Raw genomic sequence first — 21,436 nt, forward strand, 5'->3', positions numbered from 1 at the left:
TAAATCAATTATCTGGGTTTAACCTATTTTAATACTTAGTAGCAGTGGGCAGCTAACACTGCAGCGCTGATGGACCATCTCCAGTGTGGAAGCTTGGGTTAAGAGACAATGGAGAGAGTATTTCTAATACCTAACATGGCTGATTTTGGGATGTGAATAAACCAGAGCACCCTGAGGAAGAGAAACCCACATGGATATGGGTACAACACACACAAGGTTGGTATGCATTTTTAAGTTTGTTATGTATATATCTCACCTCCATGACATGGGGCATCTGAGTGTATCTCATGCCAGCCTCTGCCAATTCCATGATCTCTTCCAGACACTTCTCTAAGTTTGGGATCAGAGGGCAAGCTTCCCCCACCTGCCCTGGAAGACCTAGAGCTGAGAGGTGGAAAGAGAATGCACTTACAAGATAAATAAATAAACATGAATATACACACACACACACACACACACACACACACACACACACACACACACACACACACACACACACACACACACACACACACACCAAACTAAAATATATATGAATTCCATTAAGTTTGTATTCTACTGGGAAAGTAGTATCTAGTTAATTACGTTTTGTTCATGCCACTTTTAACACCTGCTGGGTCCTATTGTGCACCCGGCGCAGCGCAGTGCAAAGCCCGACTCAAGTGTCTTTGCTAGTTTACAGTTTTTCACGATCGCTATGACACTTTTTTCAATACTTTTAACAACTTTCCTAAACTCTTAACACAGTTAGCACAACATCCGTCTGTGTAGGCTATACAATTAACCCATTTCTTGTTGCTTTGACACAAAATGCATACAGTTAAGACAAATTTAAAATGCTTGAACTTCTTTTACACACAAGCTCCACCAAAACCAAAACAATGGATCTTTACTGCCAAATTTCCAAATGCTTTCACACTGTATGTCAGAACAGATGACATCATGTTCTAAACCTAACTTATAAGCTAAAGTCAAAGTGAACAGCTGTTCAAATTGTAAATTGAAACACAAATATATCCCCTGCATTTTATACATGCATTTATTGGAAACAGCTGATTGAAGTTATGCAAATACGTAGATCAATCCCAGCTGATTCCCTTCTAGGAAACACACTCAGGTGTTGAGGTTCTTTCAATCACATGATCATATGGTAGTACAGTAAAAGAGGACCAATTTGAACAATATACTGTAGATGAACACAGAAAATAAGAAAAATGCCTTCACGAGGGAGAGGAAGAGGAGTACCAGGACAATTCTGTCTCTATCTCCTTTTTTTCATAAACCGTACATTCTATAAAGCTACTCTGACATGGGCCATTCATTTTTTGTATTGAATCTCTGCAGCAAAAGAAACAAAATGGTGGCCGGGTTGGATCAGTGGGTAGAGCAGGCGCACATATACTTGGAGGTTTATGCCTCGACACAGAGGTCCAGGGTTCAAATCTGGCTTGTGACGATTTCCTGCATGTCCCCTTTTTTTTCCTTTTTTTCCTCTTTCTCAACTAGCTGTCCTGTCAAATAAAGGTGGAAAAGCCCAAAAAATAATCTTTACAGTAAAAGAAAATATGCATGCATTTACTAAACCCAACAAAACAAAAATGCAGAGAGACTTCAAGAGAAACTGCAGTCCAAAACACAATCTATGATCAATACAATATACTATTGTCTGTTGTATAAGGGCAGACCTGACTGACACATTTAAAATGATGCAGTTTCTGTAATTCCATCTGATGTTAGTGTTTTTTATGTCATTGTGCAGTGATTGACTAAATATTCCTGTTGGGAGAGAACATGTGTTAGTGTTTTGGAAGAATTATTTGATTTTGAAACATGATTGCATTGTTTTGGTAAACATAGTGTATTGTGTAAGTGAATTATTGTATTTTGAAAATCAGTGTTGGAGTTTAGTTTACAAAGTGTGATTTTGAGCATGAAATTAACTGTTTTGCCAATCGTGTGTTGTAGGTGTGTTGGTGCGTTAAGAGTTTAGGAAAGTTGTTAAAAGTATTGAAAAAAGTGTCATAGCGATCGTGAAAAACTGTAATAAGACCAACGCAGTTGTCAGTTTCCCGTCCAGCGCCCACATCGTTTAAATAGCAAATACACCTGCGCCCATCTGTGCGGCGTGCTGGTCTTACAGGGAGGTGTGTTCAGGTGAATTCTGGGCGTGCTGGTCTTACAGGGAGGTGTGTTCAGGTGCATTCTGGGAGTATTGCTATCTTGGGGCAGCGGGAAGTGATCGCGCCATTGACCAACAAAAACCTGGTCTAAAGTCAGTAACGCAGCATTTCATTGTTATTTTAACAGAGCATTAGTAAAATGCTCCTAGGCTCGTGCAGACTATGCTTGTTACACACACAGGGACCCACAGCAGCACACACACGCAAAAGATTACAAATACAAATATTACGGTGCAAATCCTCCATCATAACAGCAATGCTCCAAGATCGCCTGGCTTTTAAAGGGAATGGGAGATGATCTCTGATTGGTTTATTGCATGTTACGCCCAAAACACACCTCTGATTAATCTGAGCAAAAGTGGATTTGGACACGCCCTAAACGCACCTGCGCCATGTGCTTCACGGCGTGTGCTTAGATCGTTAAAACAGGGTCTGCTGAGTCATTGTTAGCATCTGCACATTCAGTGCTGCGTTTGTCCTCTATTAGAAATGAGAGGATCTATCTACAGTAATCTGTCTTTCTTTCATGGTTGTAGTGATGGCAAATGACCTGTATGTCCTGTGACCTCAGCACTGTGATACAATGTGTTCAGTTGCACATAGAGTGAATGTCATTCTCAGACGATACAACTACCTCAGGGCTTATATCTTGCTGTAATTCCGCCCCCATGCATATTTGTAAAATTCAAGTACGCAGAGCAGCTAAACATTGAAATAAAAACCACAGTCATTAGTACCCGCTCTGTCTTTAGTTCCTTTGCTGTTGTAGATGGAGAAGCTGTTGAACTTGTTGATGTGAGGCTCAAGGAATGCAACAGGAAAGGCTGCTGAGAAGGCAGCTAAACACTGTCCTAATGCTGGACGCTGTCTGGAGAGGAGAGAATAATTATTTCATTATTATTATTATTTTCATTATCAATAATATATTTCATTGTTTTCATTGGCTAACACCACACCACAATTCCATTTTCAAATTTTAATTTTAACACTACTACTTTAATAAAGTCTATCCACTACACAGCACTTGAAGAAAACTCACTTTCACAGCTAGTTCACCTGTTGCTCTTCCAAAACAGCCAGGACTTGAGTTTTCATTAAAACATAATCATGATTTGTGTGATAACTGCATGCAAAATTAATCAGAGCACACAAGGCCAAATAGCTCCTAAGTAACCACATTGCAAAGGCTGTTTTTAAACGGAGTCACTACACATAAAACACACTGGGGCTACATTCACTTCCAGCTTACTTCACAGAGAACAATGAGACCAGAACAGCATCACCGCTCTGTTTTAACCAAATACTCTGGTCCAGCTCAGCTAAAAACACCGGATCTGCAGAACGTTACTGTGTCGCTCTCTACTGAGTTTGTAACCGGTAGGCTAACTACAACGTAATCGTCACCTGTTCAACTGAATCTTTGGAATTCTGGAATGCTATGCAAACTGGACAAACTAATTTCCATGTAATCCTTCAAAACCGCCATATCATCCTTGTTCACAGACATATGCAATTTTCCAGCTAAATATTTGTATGGTTTCTCCCTCTCTTACTCACCAGTGTACCTGTGTGTTCCTCTCGGTATACATGTCTACACTGTTAAAAATTACCAGCATTTCACAATAATTAACAGTATTATTTTACAGTAACTTGTTGTAATTAAGTTTCCCTGTAATATCCCAATGAATACCTGTAAAAACTACAGTATCCTTGGATTTTACAGCATTTAACTCTTATTTTACAGTAAAATCTTGCAATCTAAAACCTGCTGTTATATCACAACAAGGTTTGTAATATCACAGCAACACAGTGAAAAATTTTTAAATATGCCCTGGGAAGTCACATGACATAACCGAACTGTTTTGAACTGAAGGCGCCATCGTGTCCCTCTTCTATTCCGGGTTAAATGGAGAAGGTGAGCAGCATGCATGTTTGCAGCACTTACACCCATGTTATTTTAATATGATAATAATATTTACTTTCAAATAAACGTTTATCGCATGACACAGTTCACATTTTGTTAGCAAGTGCCCGGAATTGTTGAACGTTCTCTCATAGCATTTGCTAATAGTAGTAATGTTAGTATTGACGAGAGTTTCGCTATAATTTTTCATGTCACTATCACCGTTTAGACAAATCTGGTGTTTGTAAAGTTTATAAAACCAATGATGGGACGAACATTACTATTTATGTGTGCACATTTCTGTAATTAATCAAGGTTATCATAGATTAGCAGGGCTAACCGTTAGCTGTTTAACTTTAATAACTTAACAATTCAAAAGGTCCATGAAAAAATATTTTTCCAGCAGATATCTTAGTTACAACATGACTGAGCTAACTGGAGTAAGTTAGTCTCATGTCGTGTTCGACAACGGGAGGGTTTTAACACTAGGGTTCCCACTTATATGAATGAATAATAATTGTAAAAGTTGTAAATGCACTTTACATTGAGTGAGCAATCTCAAAGTGCTACAGAAAAAAAACACTATATATATATACACCACTATCATTTTTGACATATGGCTAAAATTAAATTACAATGATCAATGATCATAATCTGCATTCAAACTGAAATTCTTATTGTTGGTTGCCTTTGTGTAATTTCTCCTTTTTCTTTTCTTTTCTTTCCAGGTCATCAGAGGGCGAGGCTAACCATCCTGGATTACTGTGCAACACTGGACAACCCCAAGATCCGTGATGTTCTGGCCTGCTATGATCCAGACTCTGACAAGGTTGCCTGCATCCTGCTGCTCCTAATGTTGTACTTCAAAGAGCCGAAAGAGTTTGATGCTTGAAGTTGATGTACGATTTTTTATTCAAATATTTAAAATGCAAAATGAGTGATTACATTATCAACATTTACCTTGCATGATTTACTACCTCTGACCAATGAACAATATTTATCCTTTATCCTAAATCCATGCTATTGTGTGTTAACTATGTTACAGCCATGTGCTACTGCTGTGGACGTCAATACTGCAGAACTCCCCAGCACCCCCTGCTTGATCATTCAAGGTAATGTTACTTTGATCTAGTATCGACATTTCTAACTCATTATTTTGTTTTCATTCTAGAAATCTACATGACCACAATAAATAATAATAATTATAATTATAATAAGAATTACATTTGTATAGCCCTTTGTATCTTAAGCAGTTCGCAAAGTGCTCATAACACATAATGTTGTATCTGTTCATTTCAGGTGACATGATGAAGCCCTCTGGATGGCTTATATCCATCGAGGGACATGTCGTGATGGGCCCACACCCTTTCTTTTTACATGGAGTAGCTGCTTTCTTCAGCAGCTATTACGTCTTCAACCTTGAGTATCCTGCCGCTGGATCGTCGACGCTGGAGTTCATTCAAAGGTATTTTATAAAGATCACATTTAATCTTGTAATTCACATTATAGTACAGGCTTCCAACTCAATGATTGTCTTGAGGTCTAAAATGCTGACAAACGAGGTACCTGAGGCTAGCCTGGTGAGACCGTCCTGATCTCGCGAACTCATTCAATTTCGCTCTGCAGATCAGTCTGGGTTTCTACACATGTTATGCTGACAAATACCTGCCGGTCCAATCACAGCTATTTATTTTGTTTTGGGACAGGCTATGTGATGATGATTTCGAAACATCTATTGCGAAATGCAAATGTATTGAATGAAGTAGATGAAATTTTCTTTAAAAGCAGAACAAAATGCTCTCAGGCCCTTAATTGAAAAGGTTGTGTTTGTCATACTTTCAACAGGGTTTGGTTTTAATTTACCAACTGGCCAATTGCGTGAAGATGCATTTCAGTGGCGCCGCATGTTGATATGGCCTCTCATAATCAACCACTTTGCCTCAGGCAAACCTAACCTGAGGCACCTTGGCTAAAAATGGCAAAAAAAAATTATGGTGAGAGTAAGATCTAACAAGTTTGGATTATAAATCTATTAGGGTTTGATGTGGGGAGAAAGCACAGCAAAAAGCACACCTTGATAAATGCTGTCTGCAAAACATACTGTAAGTCTATTTAAAACTGAAACTATCTTTGCTTATTAACAGGTGCTTCCTGGGCATCAATCCTGAAAGAGGCTCAAAGACCAAGAAGCGGACAACAATGAACCCTTATGTGAGCACCCTTTTGAGGAAACTTATTGACTTTGAGTGAGCATCATAGTTTTTTTTTGCAGCAGTAGTTGTCAGGCTCAGTTTTGAGTAGCCTTGTTCTTTTTGTAATTTTTCAAGACAACTTTGCACTACAAGATTTTTACACAATGCTGTTGTGTGTGGACTCATTATAATGTTTGAGACTGAGAGGAGCGCCTGACCCCTTTACGACATTCCTTTATCGCTCTCTCCCTTGCTCTCTTATCTTGCCATGAAGGCCTCATTCCCATCCTGTCCATTACTGTTATTGTGACACAGCTAGTTGAATAGTTGAATTGTGAGACAGGTAGTTGAATTGCAAGTTTGCACAATTTCTCTGCATTTTCTGCATTTTAAGATGGCTTTTATGACTAGAAAGTTGAATGTCTTGAACTCTTGAAGTTCTTGGCATTTGCTGTACATTGAAAAATATTTATTTGTTAATAAATATGCCATTGGGCTAACATTGACTTTACCTCAGAGTTGTTTGTTGGGGGGAGGGGGTTAATTGTACAATGATTGTAAATTCACAGTAAATGGAAGCTTCATCTGCATTACTTTTACAGTAAGTTACTGGACAATTTTAGCATGACTTCCACAGTATACATTGTAAATTCACAGTAAATTATTGTCAACTTGTACATTACTTTCACAGTACACACTGTAAAAGTACAGGGCCTTGTTGTAATGATGTACAGCAAAAGATTGTAATTCCCCAGTAATGTACTGTAATATCACAGTAATTGCTTTGTCATTGAAGCTGTGAAGTTACAGTATACAGTTGTGCTTTTACAACAATGCATTATAATATCACAGATATAAAATTACAGTAAATTGCTGTGAGTATATTTCACAGTATATTGCTGTAATCCTTACTGTGAAAGTCATGCAAAATTTATCCAATTATTTATTGTAAATTCACAATGAAAAATTTTGCAGTGTACTGCTGTCTGTGTTGTATTTCAAATTTTATTTTATGTCACTTAAACTGTATGTATTTCTAATGCATTTTATTTTCTAGCACTCCTTCCCTTCCCCTAAGTGGCTTTGCCACTTGGCAGGCCGCCATTGTAAATAAGAACCTGTTCTTAATGACTTGGCTGAAAAAATAAAGGTGAAATAAAAAATTAATAAAAAAAATTAATAAAAATGACCAGATAGTATGTGACTGTCCTGCTATTATTACAGACATGTGGACTCACCACAGACAGTTGCCTCGTTTATGGACTAATGGCGGTGCACTGCTCAGAGTGAACAGGGGAAAACACTGGATTGGATATTTGGCGTTATTTTAAACAAACAGGAAACAGTGATGTATAATACGGCAGATTATATTAAATTACTTGTTAATCGAAGGTGCTGGAACGCAGTTCCGGATCATTCCGGCCCACTTTAACCCCTGGTTGTGTATACTGTACCTCTCTACGTAGATGCTTTTGTTAGTTCCCAGACAGTAGAGGCTGTTGAGGATTCTGTAGCAGGAAACCTGGACATCATCCACTGGAAGAAGAGAGGTTAACCAAAAAGTTTTCAGTTTACATTACATGGAGGCCTGTCTTATGTTATTGATCGAAAAAAAAAAAAATTACCTCTCCCCATTATGTTTTGCATCAGAATAATACAGGAAAAGATTTCACCATTGAACTTCTCAAACACATTATGAGTACCACAAGTCAGTACGCACATATGAGGTCTTCTCCAAAAATGTTCTGTCCGATGTGTTCAAACAGGGAGGAGAGGACGGGCAGCAGGGCGAAGGTGGTGTAGTTGATGATCTGAGTGACACCTCGCGGCTGCTCTCTGCTGTGGGTGAACTGGCCCAGCTTCAGGTTCTCCTGGGTCTTCTCCAGGTCTTCTGCTGCACTGTCAAAGTACAACCGCAGTGCTGCCTTCACTGACTCCAGACCAGTCTTCATCACTGTCCTGATATATGGGGAGAGGTAGATTAATGATTAGTTAATTTAATATGACACAACCAGATTGTCCTTTCCATTTCCATAAAGCTTTTCTGCATTCTCTCTTTATTTCTCTGATGTTGTTGTTCAGTGTGCTACGAGTTGGTTTTTGGTTTTACTTGCCTGATTTTTGCAAGTGCTATAGTTGTATACTGAGTATATATACTCTGGAAGAACATATGTTGACATATTTGGTTTTTGGTTGTTGCTATTGTCACTAATCCAGTTCTGTTTGTTTATTGGCCGCCTGTCTAGGGTGGGTGTGGCCTACCTGTGCCACCATGGGCTAAAAAGTATGTGTGGAGCAGACAATGGGAAGCTGGGACGGAGACCACATGTTGTAGCTCAGTGAGAGACCGGTGAAATGGATTGTTTTACACTTGTTGTGACATTTTCCCCCTTTCAAAGTTCATGTATTGTTATGTCCGCGTCTTCAAAGTTTACCAAATGAACTATCAAGCCAGTGACAACGCCGTGGGATACTGCGACATAGTTTGACGAAGAAGGATTAGCAGGCGGTGGAGCAGGGACTGAGGACGTGCCGAGGCGAGGAAAACCACGTAGGCCCCACCTTTACCTTTTCAGTCGGCGGCTAATCATTCAGTTCCTAGTTTCAAACGTACGAGTTAAACCAAGCTCTGGTAAAATCCTAGATGTAGCGAGAGCAATCAAGTTCCCAGGGTTGGTTATGCCATGACACTATGTGTAGATGCAGTGGTAAAAGATTTAGGAAAGCTGTCAGCTGAGTTGGTATTGAGGAAACAAAAAGAAACCTAAATAGACACTGTGGGAGAAGGTAGAAGGGCCATAAAAATAATAGCCTTGTGATCAGAAACAGCGATCAACACTTCCATGAGTAAAACCAGAGGAGAGAACAATTCACAGGACGTGTCCTATTAAAGCAACACTGCGTAACATTGGATGTTTTTGTGCTTTGGCACCCCTACAGTTTCAGAGTGCAAATCACTTCTACACTGCTGTCGTAAATATGGACAGCTGTACACATGCATTTGAGGGAAAATTAAAAAAACATTTTCTCCATAAAATATGATCCAGTTTTAAAAAAGTAGTGGTAGTGCTGTAGACTGTTAAAGCACTCCTGGGAGATCGTACCCACGTTACAATAGTGCGAGAACAGGTGTTCAGGGAGCAGAGTGGGAATGACAGAGGCACCATTCTCCCTATTACCAGTCAATGTGGCATTAAAATGATTTTTACGCAGTTTTTTAAGGTCAAATAATAATGTTGCTTTAAGTGGGACCCTCAACTGACAGAGCAGTTGAAATGATGGTGTGAAGGTATGGATTGTAGACAAAAAGTGTGGCTTATTGTGAATTAAAGATTAAACTAAAGGGTAACACACACTCGACCCATCACAGTCACTGTAACAGTAGAATAGTTTTTATGTTTGAGTACATAAAGTACACATGACACAAAAAAATAGCAAGGTTCCCCTAGGAATAATATGATGCTTAGAGAGTAAGTGTTGTGGGTTTGCCGATTTGTCCCACCACTGAACTCAACTACCTCTACAGCTCATTTAGTTGCAGAATGCATGTAGAAGGCAAGCCTAGTTGCTGATTGCATGATTAGCTGCTGCATTAATGGAGCGGACATAAAATACACAGACTGCACATGTAAACAGAGTGCCAGGTTTTCCTTTCTGACCATCTAACTAGCCACCTAATGTTAAACAGCTATTTTGTATAAATTTGTTTCTGTATGAATGGTTTATTTCATATTCATGTTTATATGTTTATGTATGCACAAACCACCAAAGCAAATTCCTTGTACAGTAAGTGTTACTTCCTTGGCAATAAATCCTATTCTGATTAAATAAGGGTTGTCATTGCTATCTGGCAGATTTTGTGCCAAAAGACAAAATTAACTAATCTGTTAATGACATAGCCAGTATTTCCAACTGGCTAAGAAAGGGAGAGCCCAGCACTGTCGACTGGCTATCAGTGGTATATTCCTTCACGACCTTAAAGCCATAGTGTGTAGTTTCTGTCGCCCCATGAGGAATTCTAAGTAATGACAACAAAACTGTCGGTGCGTCCACATGATACAAGCCTTCTGTGATCGTGCACCGCCCCCACCCCTCCTCCACACAGATGCAAGTAGCCAAGGAGGACACGGAGGATTAAAACAACATGATGGACTCTTCAGAAGAGGTCATAATCTTCATAGCCTTCATCTACAAAGCCATACTGAGAAATCCAGAGAGAGTTGTGTGGAGCTGATAGTCTTAATTAGCTTTGTAGCAACTCATTTGGCAACGGCTTGAATGTAACGGACGTTCATTAATATCAAAAAGTTACGCACTAAAGTTTTAAGGGAGGTGCAAAGGCAAAACTGTAATGGCATATAATCGCCTACCTTACCTGCAACATGTGGCTAGGAATACTTTTAATGACATACAGTAAGCATGTTGTGGAAACAAATTTCAACATAACCTAACTCTGAATGTATACCATACAGCATATACTGTAAATACTCAAATGCAACCTTTTGCAAGCCGCTAAATTAAGAAGACACTGGTTCTGGTGCGGGCCCCTCCCGCATCACTCTCTCTGTCACCTGACTGGAGCTGGCTCTCTCTCCTCTCTGTCTCCTCCTCTCTGACGGAGCTACCAAACTCAACTGTTTCTGTAAAAGAGAACGTGTTGTCTCAGGCTTTATACAAGCTAATGGACGTTAACATGAGAGCTGGCTCGTAAACGTTGGCTGCGCTGTTTCTTACCTTGCTCTACGTTGACTTTACTAGTTCCTTGTCACCACCTTTTTTTAAATATTTGTTTAGAAAATCTCTAAGGCCTCTATTTTCTTCTTCTCTTTTCTTTCCTGAGCACTGGACTTGTGCTGACCGGACGTTTTGAGTGTACTGAACTTCAAATCAAATGACAACATAAAATTCTGATCAGTGGCCAAACCATTTTTGTGTTGGGGGTGGGGGGGTTCTTGACCACTATTTCAAGGACAATTAGGAAGAAAACAAATAAAAAGCTTTGATGTAACTCAAATATTACATATTTTTTTCCACAAATAGGCCTATTTTAAATTAGTTTTAAAAATGATTCCATAATTTAATCTGGGCCCAGTTCTGGTCCCCCACCCCCTACCCTGGGCCCGGGACAACAGACCCGTTTGTGCCCCCCTATCGGTGGGCGTGCGCACAATATACATTTCTGCATGAACAGGATGTGAAGCATCATTAACTTGATGTTTGAGCAACAACTATACACATATTCTGAATGGACCCAACCCACACACACATCTCACTTCATGTCTTTCCTTACCTGGCATCCAGGCTTTGTCCCAGTATCTGCAGACAGTTGACTATGGATGTGGCATTGTTACCTGAAAAGCAGACAGTATCACATGATAAACAGTAAACCCTGTGTACATACTAGGTAGGGTTTCAGGTTCCTATCTGTCAAGGATGTGAGAAGTCAAGCACTACAGTACACTATAAAAAAACAACAGCCCTGATAAAACCAATGGGAGCTGCCCGCCTGCCTGCCTGTCTGTCTGTCTGTCGAAAACAAAGCTGAAGAATCACATGTCATGTATGTGCTTTAGTAAATAATAACACAACAGAGCTTCAGATACAAAGAAAAAAGATGTTCCTTTAGAAATAAAAGCTTCAAAATTCACGAGTGCAGATATTATAAGCCTATTAAATCCGAGACTTTACACTGTACTGTACTGTAACGGTACTGAAAGCAAAAATCCTGACAGCCTAATAAATACCAAAAACAAACATCTTTTATTTGCCCAAATGTGTCTGTCTGTTTACAGTTGTATCACCTTTTTAGTATGCAAAGATGGAACAACTTTTTACCTTGAGAAGAATGACATGGGGAAATGCTCTCAGCATTTGGATATGATACAACAATTTGCAATACACACCATACAAAACACAGCTTCTGAGCAGAGCATAAGTATACACACACCTGCAATATCATGCATGCACACACCAGGCGGCAACTTCCGTGTCTGAAAAGTGAAGCCAATGCAGAAGTGCCTTAAACCTAAAGCAGGGGGAGACCCACTGGTTCCAAAAAGAAGTCAGTTTCTATAGAAGTCTATTACCCCCTTCCCACCTGAGACTGTAATCAAATCTGAGTGATCGGATAACAAGTGGAACACTCTCAGGACGCATTGAGATCCGATCACTGAAACTACATTCGGAGTTGGTCTAAGCCAGGTGACCACATTCTTATTGCAGTGTGTTTGGGTATGTGTCCCGAGTCACATTAAGGACTGCCTCCTCATCTGTGAGGAGAAATACGTACTCAGTCAAAGAATTTTTTCATGTTAATGAAGCTACAAACATACTGAGAGCTGAACACACTGAGACTTTTAAAAATGTCTTTATTTTTTAGGTTTTACTTACATCTTCATAAATACTATTTAAGTAGGTGGTACATTTTTATTTGCCCTGATATACGTTTATTCTTTCCTTTGTATTTTTGAATACTTCTTGTATTCTATCCTATTTATTATTTCTTGTATATTCTGTATGTGTGCTGTGTGTCTTAGCTGTCGCTGCTGTAGCACTGAAATTTCCCAATTTGGGATCAATAAAGTCTATCTAATCTCTCCTGTACAGGTCCTGCCACCAGTCAGTAGGCAGCCCACAAACTAATGGCTGATGCCACTTCCATTATTTTTTACAGTCAATGGCACTATCACGCACTGTCTCACACACACACACACACACACACACACACACACACACACACACACACACACACACACACACACACACACACACACACACACACACACACACTCATGGACTCATGTTCAACCTCTAGCTGTGTCTCCACAAGTTACTGTCATTTATGATCACACAGTTTTCAACAATGCAATCCTCTACATGATCATTTATTCTATATTGTACAGTAAGTTTAGATCTTCACTTTCGTTAAAAGTGTTAATTGTAGTACTGACTTATTAATTCCCTGGGGTCTGATTTCAACCTTACCCTGTGAAGTTTTGCCCACTAGTAGTGCTATGGAGCCATGTCTGTACATGTGGGTCCCTGTTTTGTTTGTTCTTGTGCATAAGGACACACACATGCACACAGGTGATGCAATACACATTCTTACCAATGGTCTCACGTAGAGCCCGACCGATATATCAACATATTAGGCATTTTCCAAACTATCGGTATTGGCATTTATAATGTCCAATAAATTAATATTTAAAAAATAAAATAAAAATGGACGAAACACCCTTCAACCATGTTATGAGTGTTGGCGTTGCATAGTTTGTCCACTACAACGTCCCTGTTGGCAACACTCTTTCATTTTTTATTTTTTTTATTGTGTTTTTGTTCAAAGGACTTTAAGTTTCATATCTTAAGTTTGTATTTTTATACATTTTATTTATAAGAACTTTAAGATATATTTTGATGTTCTTCTGTTCTGTTGTGACAATAAAACAAGTTTATTTTTAAACTGTATTATCATATTATTTTAGTGAGGACTACAAATAACTAATGTTAGGGAAATCTGTTTGTTTTGTTACGAGTTTCTGGATTTTTTTTTATATATATCGGCCGATATATCGGAATATCGGATTTTTAAATCCAAATATTTGTAACGATATCAGCCTTAAAAATCCTTTATCGGTCGCGCTCTAATGTCACGCTATTCTTCTGATGGCAGTGACAGGCAAGAAACACAGCAATGTGCCAACAAAGACAGGAAAGAGAAGACTGCTAGCAAGTAAGCAAAAAGGTAAACAGAAAGAAGTAACGAGGTACTTGGAGTATGGTATCAGCGCTAGTAGAAAAAAAAAAAAAATGTTTAAGTGATACCGAGCCCTACCAGTGACACATGGCCACCTGAATGCAAGTATATGGGAATATGAAATGATGATGTGATAGTTCATGGACGTAAAAAGATGACAAGAACCAGAATGTGCCAGTAAAAATATGACTGGTTTTGTCAACGCACTATGTAGTGACTAACAACTAACAGTGTTAACAGGCTGTAACACAACACTGACATATCACCTATAGTCACCCTTTTAAGTTGCAATGGCTGACATGGGAGTTATAGTGGGTCATCCACTGATGTATTCCGAATGTATTGAGATTATGGAATTTTTCCCAAAGACCAGTAACAGTTAGAGAAAATGTTTTATTTGTTTCTCCACAAATATTGGAAAAATATTAGAGACTTCCCTGTCAATCTTACATTTTGTCTCTGGGACACATCTGTGGTATGGGCATTACTCCTGGGTCGACATTGTATGAAACCATTCATACTGCACTCATATTCACTCAGAACAACAGCAGAGAAAAGCAGAAGTGGAAGCATTAGGTATGAACGTCCTTACCAAATAAGGATATCCTATGTCTGACAAGAACTCCCAGTTTGCAGAAAAGACTGAAAAGATCAAATGAAAGGAGAGAGGAAGAGGTAGAGAGGGAAGCAGAGAAAGAGATAAAAGAAAGGTGTGAGACAATCAACCCAGACAAAGGCTACATCCACACTACTAGGTTTTCATTTTTAAAAGGCATTTGGAAACAAAAACAATCTCCGTTCAGACAAGCGTTTAGGCTCTGTGTCAGAAATGATCTCCGTCTATATCAACACGTCTGACAATGCGTATCCCACGACCATTCGCATACACTGGGCATGCGTGTGCCGGTGTAAAAAGGGAGCAGATTGTCTGACGTTACTTTGCGGTTAGAAATCATGTATGTACAAGTTACAGAAATACTTTGGAGAAAGAACAACAATGGCGAAAAGTAAGACCAGGGATTTATTAGCTTGGACCGACGATGAGGTGGAACTGTTACTGAAAGGTATGTAAAGCCCAGTTCAGTCCAAATATTCACGACGAGACCAAGCCATTTTAGAATTGTGCAGGGAAAAGTCGCAGCGGTCTGAACTGAACTGTCTCAGCTTGACTCGAGGCGGCTGATGGCTGTGTCGTCGTTTCTAGAGGTCTCAGTTTCCAGACTACAACGCAACCTTGGAGTTTTCAAACTCAAACGGCGTCAGCAGTGTTTTCAAATGTCTCGGTTTTAGAGTCTCGAAAATGCCAGAGTAGTCTGGACACGAGGCGTAATCATAGCAAAATATTTTTAAATGAAATATATTAGTGTAGATGTAGCAAAAAGAAAGATCAGGGAAATATAAAGGCCCTCAGCCTTTCATACACATGTAGTGGATTAGAAACAGGCTCCAACATACAGTCCGGGTCTTATTCAACAAATACCCTGCAATACTGGCATCATTGGCTTTCTATCTTTCTATTGTGTCATTTGCCACACTCACCTGGTCACCATCTCTTTCTCCTTGTTGGAGGCGTGGCCTCCGCTGCTGATTGGATGGATGGCTGTGGACAGGAAGTATAGCCTGTGGTTTTTAAAGTACTGATCCACCAACGGCAAGACGACCTGCAGGTAAATGGCATAGAAACAAAAAGAATACTTCTCTGTCTGTCGTTCAAAATAGATTAAAAGAGACCACCCCACACCTTTTTTTAAAACTCATGTCAAACAAACTATTGTTTTTTTGGACATTCCATGCACAGTACATTGAAACTGTAAAAAAGAATTACATTAAAAAATAAATGTCTTTGTTGTTCACACTACTATTACAAACGGGCTACTGTCCCCAGTGGTGGAATGTAACCAAGTACTTTACTTAAGTACAAATGTTGAGGTACTAGTACTTTACTTGAGTCTTTTCTTTTCATGCCACTTTCTACTTCTACTCCACTACATTTCAGAGAGAAATATTGTACTTTTTACTCCACTACATTCATCTGTTACAGCTTTAGTTACTATTTACTTTGCACCTTAAGATTTCTGCACACAAAACACATGTAGTTTATAAAATACAATGTTTTATTATAAATTAAACTACCCAACAATATAACGGCCTACAATTAACAGCTGAAATGATTAGTTGATTAAACACTTAGTTGGTTAATAGAACTGTTTTGATTGTTTCCAGCTGGTAAAATGTGAGGATTTGTCTACATTGAGTAGGGCTTATACTGCATGCACAGTTTGGAAGAAGATGATCTGGAGTACTGTTACAGATAGGATTGATGATAACTGCTGGATAACATCAGTTTGTTTATATTGCACATTGTTATTAGGCAAAGTTTTTCTCAAAAACAAACTCCAAGGTCAAAGTAAACATACCCAAAAACCCAACTGATTGATGAATCAAATAAAATGATTAGTTCTGACCTTTCCAAAGAACTTAATCTGCTGTTCATGAGGAATCTTCTCCCCCTTCGGTCTCGTTCCCAGATCTAAATGACGGACACGACACAATCAAAAACAATAAGGTCTGATGTCTTAGCTGACAGCAGTGCATGCCGATGCAGTGGCCAGAAGCTCCCATAAACTGTGCTACATTTTTCTTTTAATAAGTTGTCTTTTCGGCTTTGTTACTCGAGCATGTATGGCCTATAACAGAGATACACTCATCAACAGTGGAGAATGACACGCAGGGATTGGATTAAGTGCAGCGGACTTTGAGACAATGACTGCCCACAGCAGATAAGAGCTATGCTGGCGCAGCTTGGACCTAGGGCTGTTCCACTACCCAGCCTGCTCCAGGCTGGAAAGAGGAATGCATGAACTAGGACTCGGGCTGGCCCAGCAACGGGAGATAGGAGACAGTTGTGCCCACATCTGGCAGAGACGGGGCTCCAGATCGGTGCGACAGAGCACAGGACTCTGTTGGGAGTACGGGAGGCGGACTCTGTGTTTGCATCAGACATACTTGGTGTTCAAACATAGTCAAAGTTTTCATGTTAAGAAACCAGCCATATTATCTGCCTAGAGAATTCACCAGTGTTTTTGATACTGCTCTTCACATTCCTCCTGATGCAAATGCAAAAAATGCACTACAGGATTTTTATCTCATTCTCTGAAATATTGATGCAGTTCAATTTGTGGTGCAAGGTCCATTAAAAAGAATATTCAGTGTGGCAGTCAATAACTGCTTATTGAACACGGAAGTACTCTTGCAACTCCAAGTGTAATTTATTTTTTCCAATGTCATTTTCACACTGGTGTGGGTACACCATGTAATTAAGGAAGTTATCCCACATGCCTCTTTTTCATGTTTATGGACTTAAGGCAGGTATAATCACAGTAGGAACTAATATAATATAATATAATATATTACTAGTCCTGGGAGTTGGTCCTAATGCTGTATGACATCAGTAGCATTAGCCATTCCCCATGCCTTTCCACCATGGTGTGTAGGTTGGCACAGAGAATAAAAGGGGTGACTGACACTTTCTGTCATGCTGGTGTGTCTTGCACAAAATCTCTCCACCACCTTTCAAATGATGCTCCTTACTGTCAATGCCGTCAAGTGCACACTGGGTGTTAATAAAATGTGCATGGCCTCGTCTAAAAACGAATGCTTTGTGTCGGCAAATTAAAACAACTATATATTGTGCTTATTGTAGGACTATCAGGTAGCTAACCAATCTGCAGTGTGTGTGTGTGTGTGTGTGTGTGTGTGTGTGTGTGTGTGTGTGTGTGTGTGTGTGTGTGTGTGTGTGTGTGTGTGTGTGTATGAATTTCTATGGTCGCACTTGTATGCTTTTGTTTGTTTTTGTTGATTGTCTTGTTGTGTTTATTGTATTCTTTACTATTCATGCTTTGTTTTAATGCATATGCTGTTTTTATTGTAAAGCTCTTTGGGTTTACTTGTAATTAAAGGTGCTATACAAGTAACATTTACTGTATATTGACATTGTTATTTTGGTAATTTGGCACCATCCTCTCTGCATCAGCCTTATGAATCTAGACCAGAGTTCAGTTACATACAGTAGTTGGCATCAACATTACATTACATTATTTCACAACTGTCATGTCTTTATTATTCACTGAGTAACAGAAAAGTCTTACCAAACTCCATCATGTGTTGGTGTGCCTGGTCTACGTATGTGATGAGCTGCTGGAGGAAGGTGTAGGCAAATCGTTTCTCTATAGCTGGAGTGTCCAGCTCCTGTGACTGCACACCTCTGGAAACAACATACACACTCGTAAAGGAATGATCTGCCATTTTGGGATTTTTTTCATATTACGCTAAACACATTTCAGACCTTTCTCTTTGTCAAAGGTTAAATCATACCTTCCAACAACTGTAAATCCGTCTGATTTAACAGTTGTGTCTTGTTTATTTACCATTTTTAGATCCTTGGAACCATTTCTTAACCAACAACAGAAAAGTGCATTGAGTGCACACAAAATCTCTTAAGTATTGATGCTATCCATCATTATACAACATGATATAACATGCCTATAGAATTGTTGGAAGGCATTTTTATTTGACAAGCTAGGCTAGCAGTTTCCGTCTTCTTACACTCTGTGTAGTATGTTAGGCTAAACACATCCCAAACCTTTCTACTGGGCACATAGAGATGAAAATGATATGACTCTGGGTCAGAGACAGGTCCTTAAGTGTGTGAAAACAAACCCAGTAAAGACACACACCATTAGTGTGCCATAGAGCCTACTTCCTACCTGGACACAGTGTAACCATTGATCTGGAGGAACTTGAGGACGTCTTGTGCTTTTTCTCTGTCTTTGGATTTCTCTTTGGCAGTCAGTGTATCGTAGGGAACCAGCAGAGGATGGTTTCCTCCACCTGGAGACAACAGCAACACAGCAGAATGGAAAACAAAGATACACCACAAAATAAAGCTGGTGGTGATGGCATAAAAGGAAAAGGTTTTGGGATACACAGTGTGTATGTCTTGTGCTATGTTCACCTTTGGCTTCCAACTCCATTTTCTTTTTCCTGGCCCAGGTATTATGATAATTTTCTGCAAGCAGCTCTGCCATAGACTGGAAAAACACAATGTTGAACACTGCACATATCAATTTATCCATCAATCCATAATATCTTCAAGTTTCTATACTGGTATCAATATTCCTCCTTTGTGCTACAACAGCCCAGTTTAACTTCAGGGATCTATCAAGTTTCTCATTGACTTTTTTGTCTTTTTGTGTATGCAGTAACCTATAGGGTTGTGCCGATGGACGATATCATCTGCCCGACATCACGATGAAGAGCAACCATCATGATGTGTCTCCCCCCCCCCCCCCACCCCCCGGTCAAACACACTAATCCTAGTCGCGGGCGCTGGACGGGAAATTGACAAGTGCGTCGGTCTTAAACTAGCAAAGACACAAAGACAAGATTGGCTGTAGTGATACATTCTCTCTCTCTCTCTGTCAGCTGTAGCTCGCTCTACCTTCTAACGTTGGACACAGCGGTCTCGAGTGAGAGAGAAAAAAGCGTTAGCATGGAACGCTATGACACTTTCCTTTCTCCCCTCACTGGACTAAGTTTATCGACACTACTCTGTGCGTGCATCAATAAGTCAGTCTGAGGTCCTGTAGGTACGGGACGATGTTATGCAGGATTTATGAATGTACGTTAGCAACAGTAGGCGAATTCACGAGGGTGCTATTTTATGTGTGAGCTAATATTGCGCATCTGTTAATGTGCGCTGCAAGAGTTATGTTTCTGTTTATTGAATGCGTTATTCAGTGCAAACATAACCGAGAATGTAGTTTAAACTCAGTAATGATGGTATGTTAGGTTATTACTGTCGCTCTGTTGAAGGCAAACGTCCCACTGTACTGTCGCTACGCAGATCAGGACATCTGATTGACTTTACTGCACCGTACTTAAGTGAAAGTAGGTCACGTTGTAAAACCTACCAGCAGGGCACCATTTACAGAGGGCATTTAAATGTATCTCTAATCGTTTCTATGTTAACTGGGCCCGACGACGATATCATCGTCCATCACGATGTTTTACTGTAACCATCGTCAACTGCCAATTTAGGGGACATCGCCCAACCCTAGTAACCTACCTGCATGTCTCTGGACAGGGTAACATTGCTCATATCAATGGGTCTGGGGCTGAAAGCTGGAGCTCCTTCAAAAGACTGCTGTGGAAGACAGTATATATACAGTAAATTGATGTCACTTTTGTTTTCCTTTTTCTTATGCATGTGTAATTGTGTATGTGTGTGTGTGTGTGTGTGTGTGTGTGTGTTTGTGTATACCTGGCTGGCCTGTGATATCCTCCTGGACTTGTTGTGGAGGCTGGCAGGGTCGCCCTCTCTGATCCTGTCGATGCTCCAGCCCCACGACAGCATGGTCTTCAGAGACTCTCTGACTGGCCAGCAGTACGCCTCCTTATCCTGCAAGATTACACCCAAACTTTAGACAAAAGTTGACAGTGAGTCAGTGCTTTTACAAAAACTGCAATAAACCATGAGATACTGTCACCTATCAAAATATAGGTGAGTGCAAAGTCTCCAAGCTACAGTATATCCTTGCCATGATTCCGAAAAAATGAATTCCAGGACGTTTTTAGTGGCATGCGGCTGCTTTTTATGGAGTAATACCATCCTCTCACTGCACTGCAAGTCATTAAAAAGACATGTGCACAATCTATGCCTATAGAGTGTGTAAGGGCAAAATAATACATTTTAAAATGTCCTGTTCTTCAATTAACGCCCTTTCTTCGAAGAGTCAGTTAAAGGTTTGGTTTGGTCTTTTGGCAAACAAATCAAAATGAAAGGTGCCCTGTGGGGTTGTCTTGTAAAAAAACCAAAAGTTTACATTCAGTGTTACTCACCAAAACACGGCACGTGTATCCTTGAGCTCTCACAAACGAGTTGAATGTATTTCCTTGCTCGTAAAACATTTTCAAAGCCAATTTTTCTTAAGTTTCAAACCTGCATCGTTTGGATCCATGTTAACTACCTTGCATTCTTGTCTTTGCTGGCGCATTGCTACATATTGTGTCACGTTACGGCCACCCTTTGACCAGTGGAATAGTATGAAACTACTGGCAGGAATGCGTATTGTATCACCTGTGTCCTTGTGCCCGTTCAGAAACATCACAACCTTTAGTGAGACTACAGCCATGGTAGGCCACAGTGGCCTCAATCTGACTTGCCTAGTGTACCCTAACACTGGCTATCTAGACTCATGCCAGGCTAGTGAAAGATTATACACCAGAATCAGGATTCGATTAGCACGCACTGGCCCAAAACTGGCACTCATGGAACCTATCCAAATAGTGCAGTCCCATTTTGGCCAGATCTGGCACACATCTGGTGACACTGTGCTGTGACACAAAT

The 21,436-nt window shown here is 39.8% G+C and overlaps 1 protein-coding gene across 1 annotated transcript in view; it reads right to left on the bottom strand.

Annotated features, from left to right (window-relative positions):
* ryr2a (ryanodine receptor 2a (cardiac)) overlaps positions 1-21,436 on the bottom strand; it is a 270,453-nt gene that overhangs the window by 86,232 nt on the left and 162,785 nt on the right. Inside the window, 13 exon segments of the mRNA XM_039787778.1 lie at positions 257-384; positions 2,918-3,048; positions 7,730-7,811; positions 7,996-8,234; positions 11,566-11,626; positions 14,621-14,670; positions 15,568-15,689; positions 16,494-16,558; positions 18,177-18,292; positions 18,795-18,918; positions 19,043-19,118; positions 20,156-20,230; positions 20,351-20,488. Coding sequence (XP_039643712.1) covers positions 257-384; positions 2,918-3,048; positions 7,730-7,811; positions 7,996-8,234; positions 11,566-11,626; positions 14,621-14,670; positions 15,568-15,689; positions 16,494-16,558; positions 18,177-18,292; positions 18,795-18,918; positions 19,043-19,118; positions 20,156-20,230; positions 20,351-20,488 — 1,407 coding nt within the window.

The sequence above is a fragment of the Perca fluviatilis genome, chromosome 21 (assembly GCF_010015445.1).
Source record: "Perca fluviatilis chromosome 21, GENO_Pfluv_1.0, whole genome shotgun sequence".
Lineage (NCBI taxonomy): Eukaryota > Metazoa > Chordata > Actinopteri > Perciformes > Percidae > Perca > Perca fluviatilis.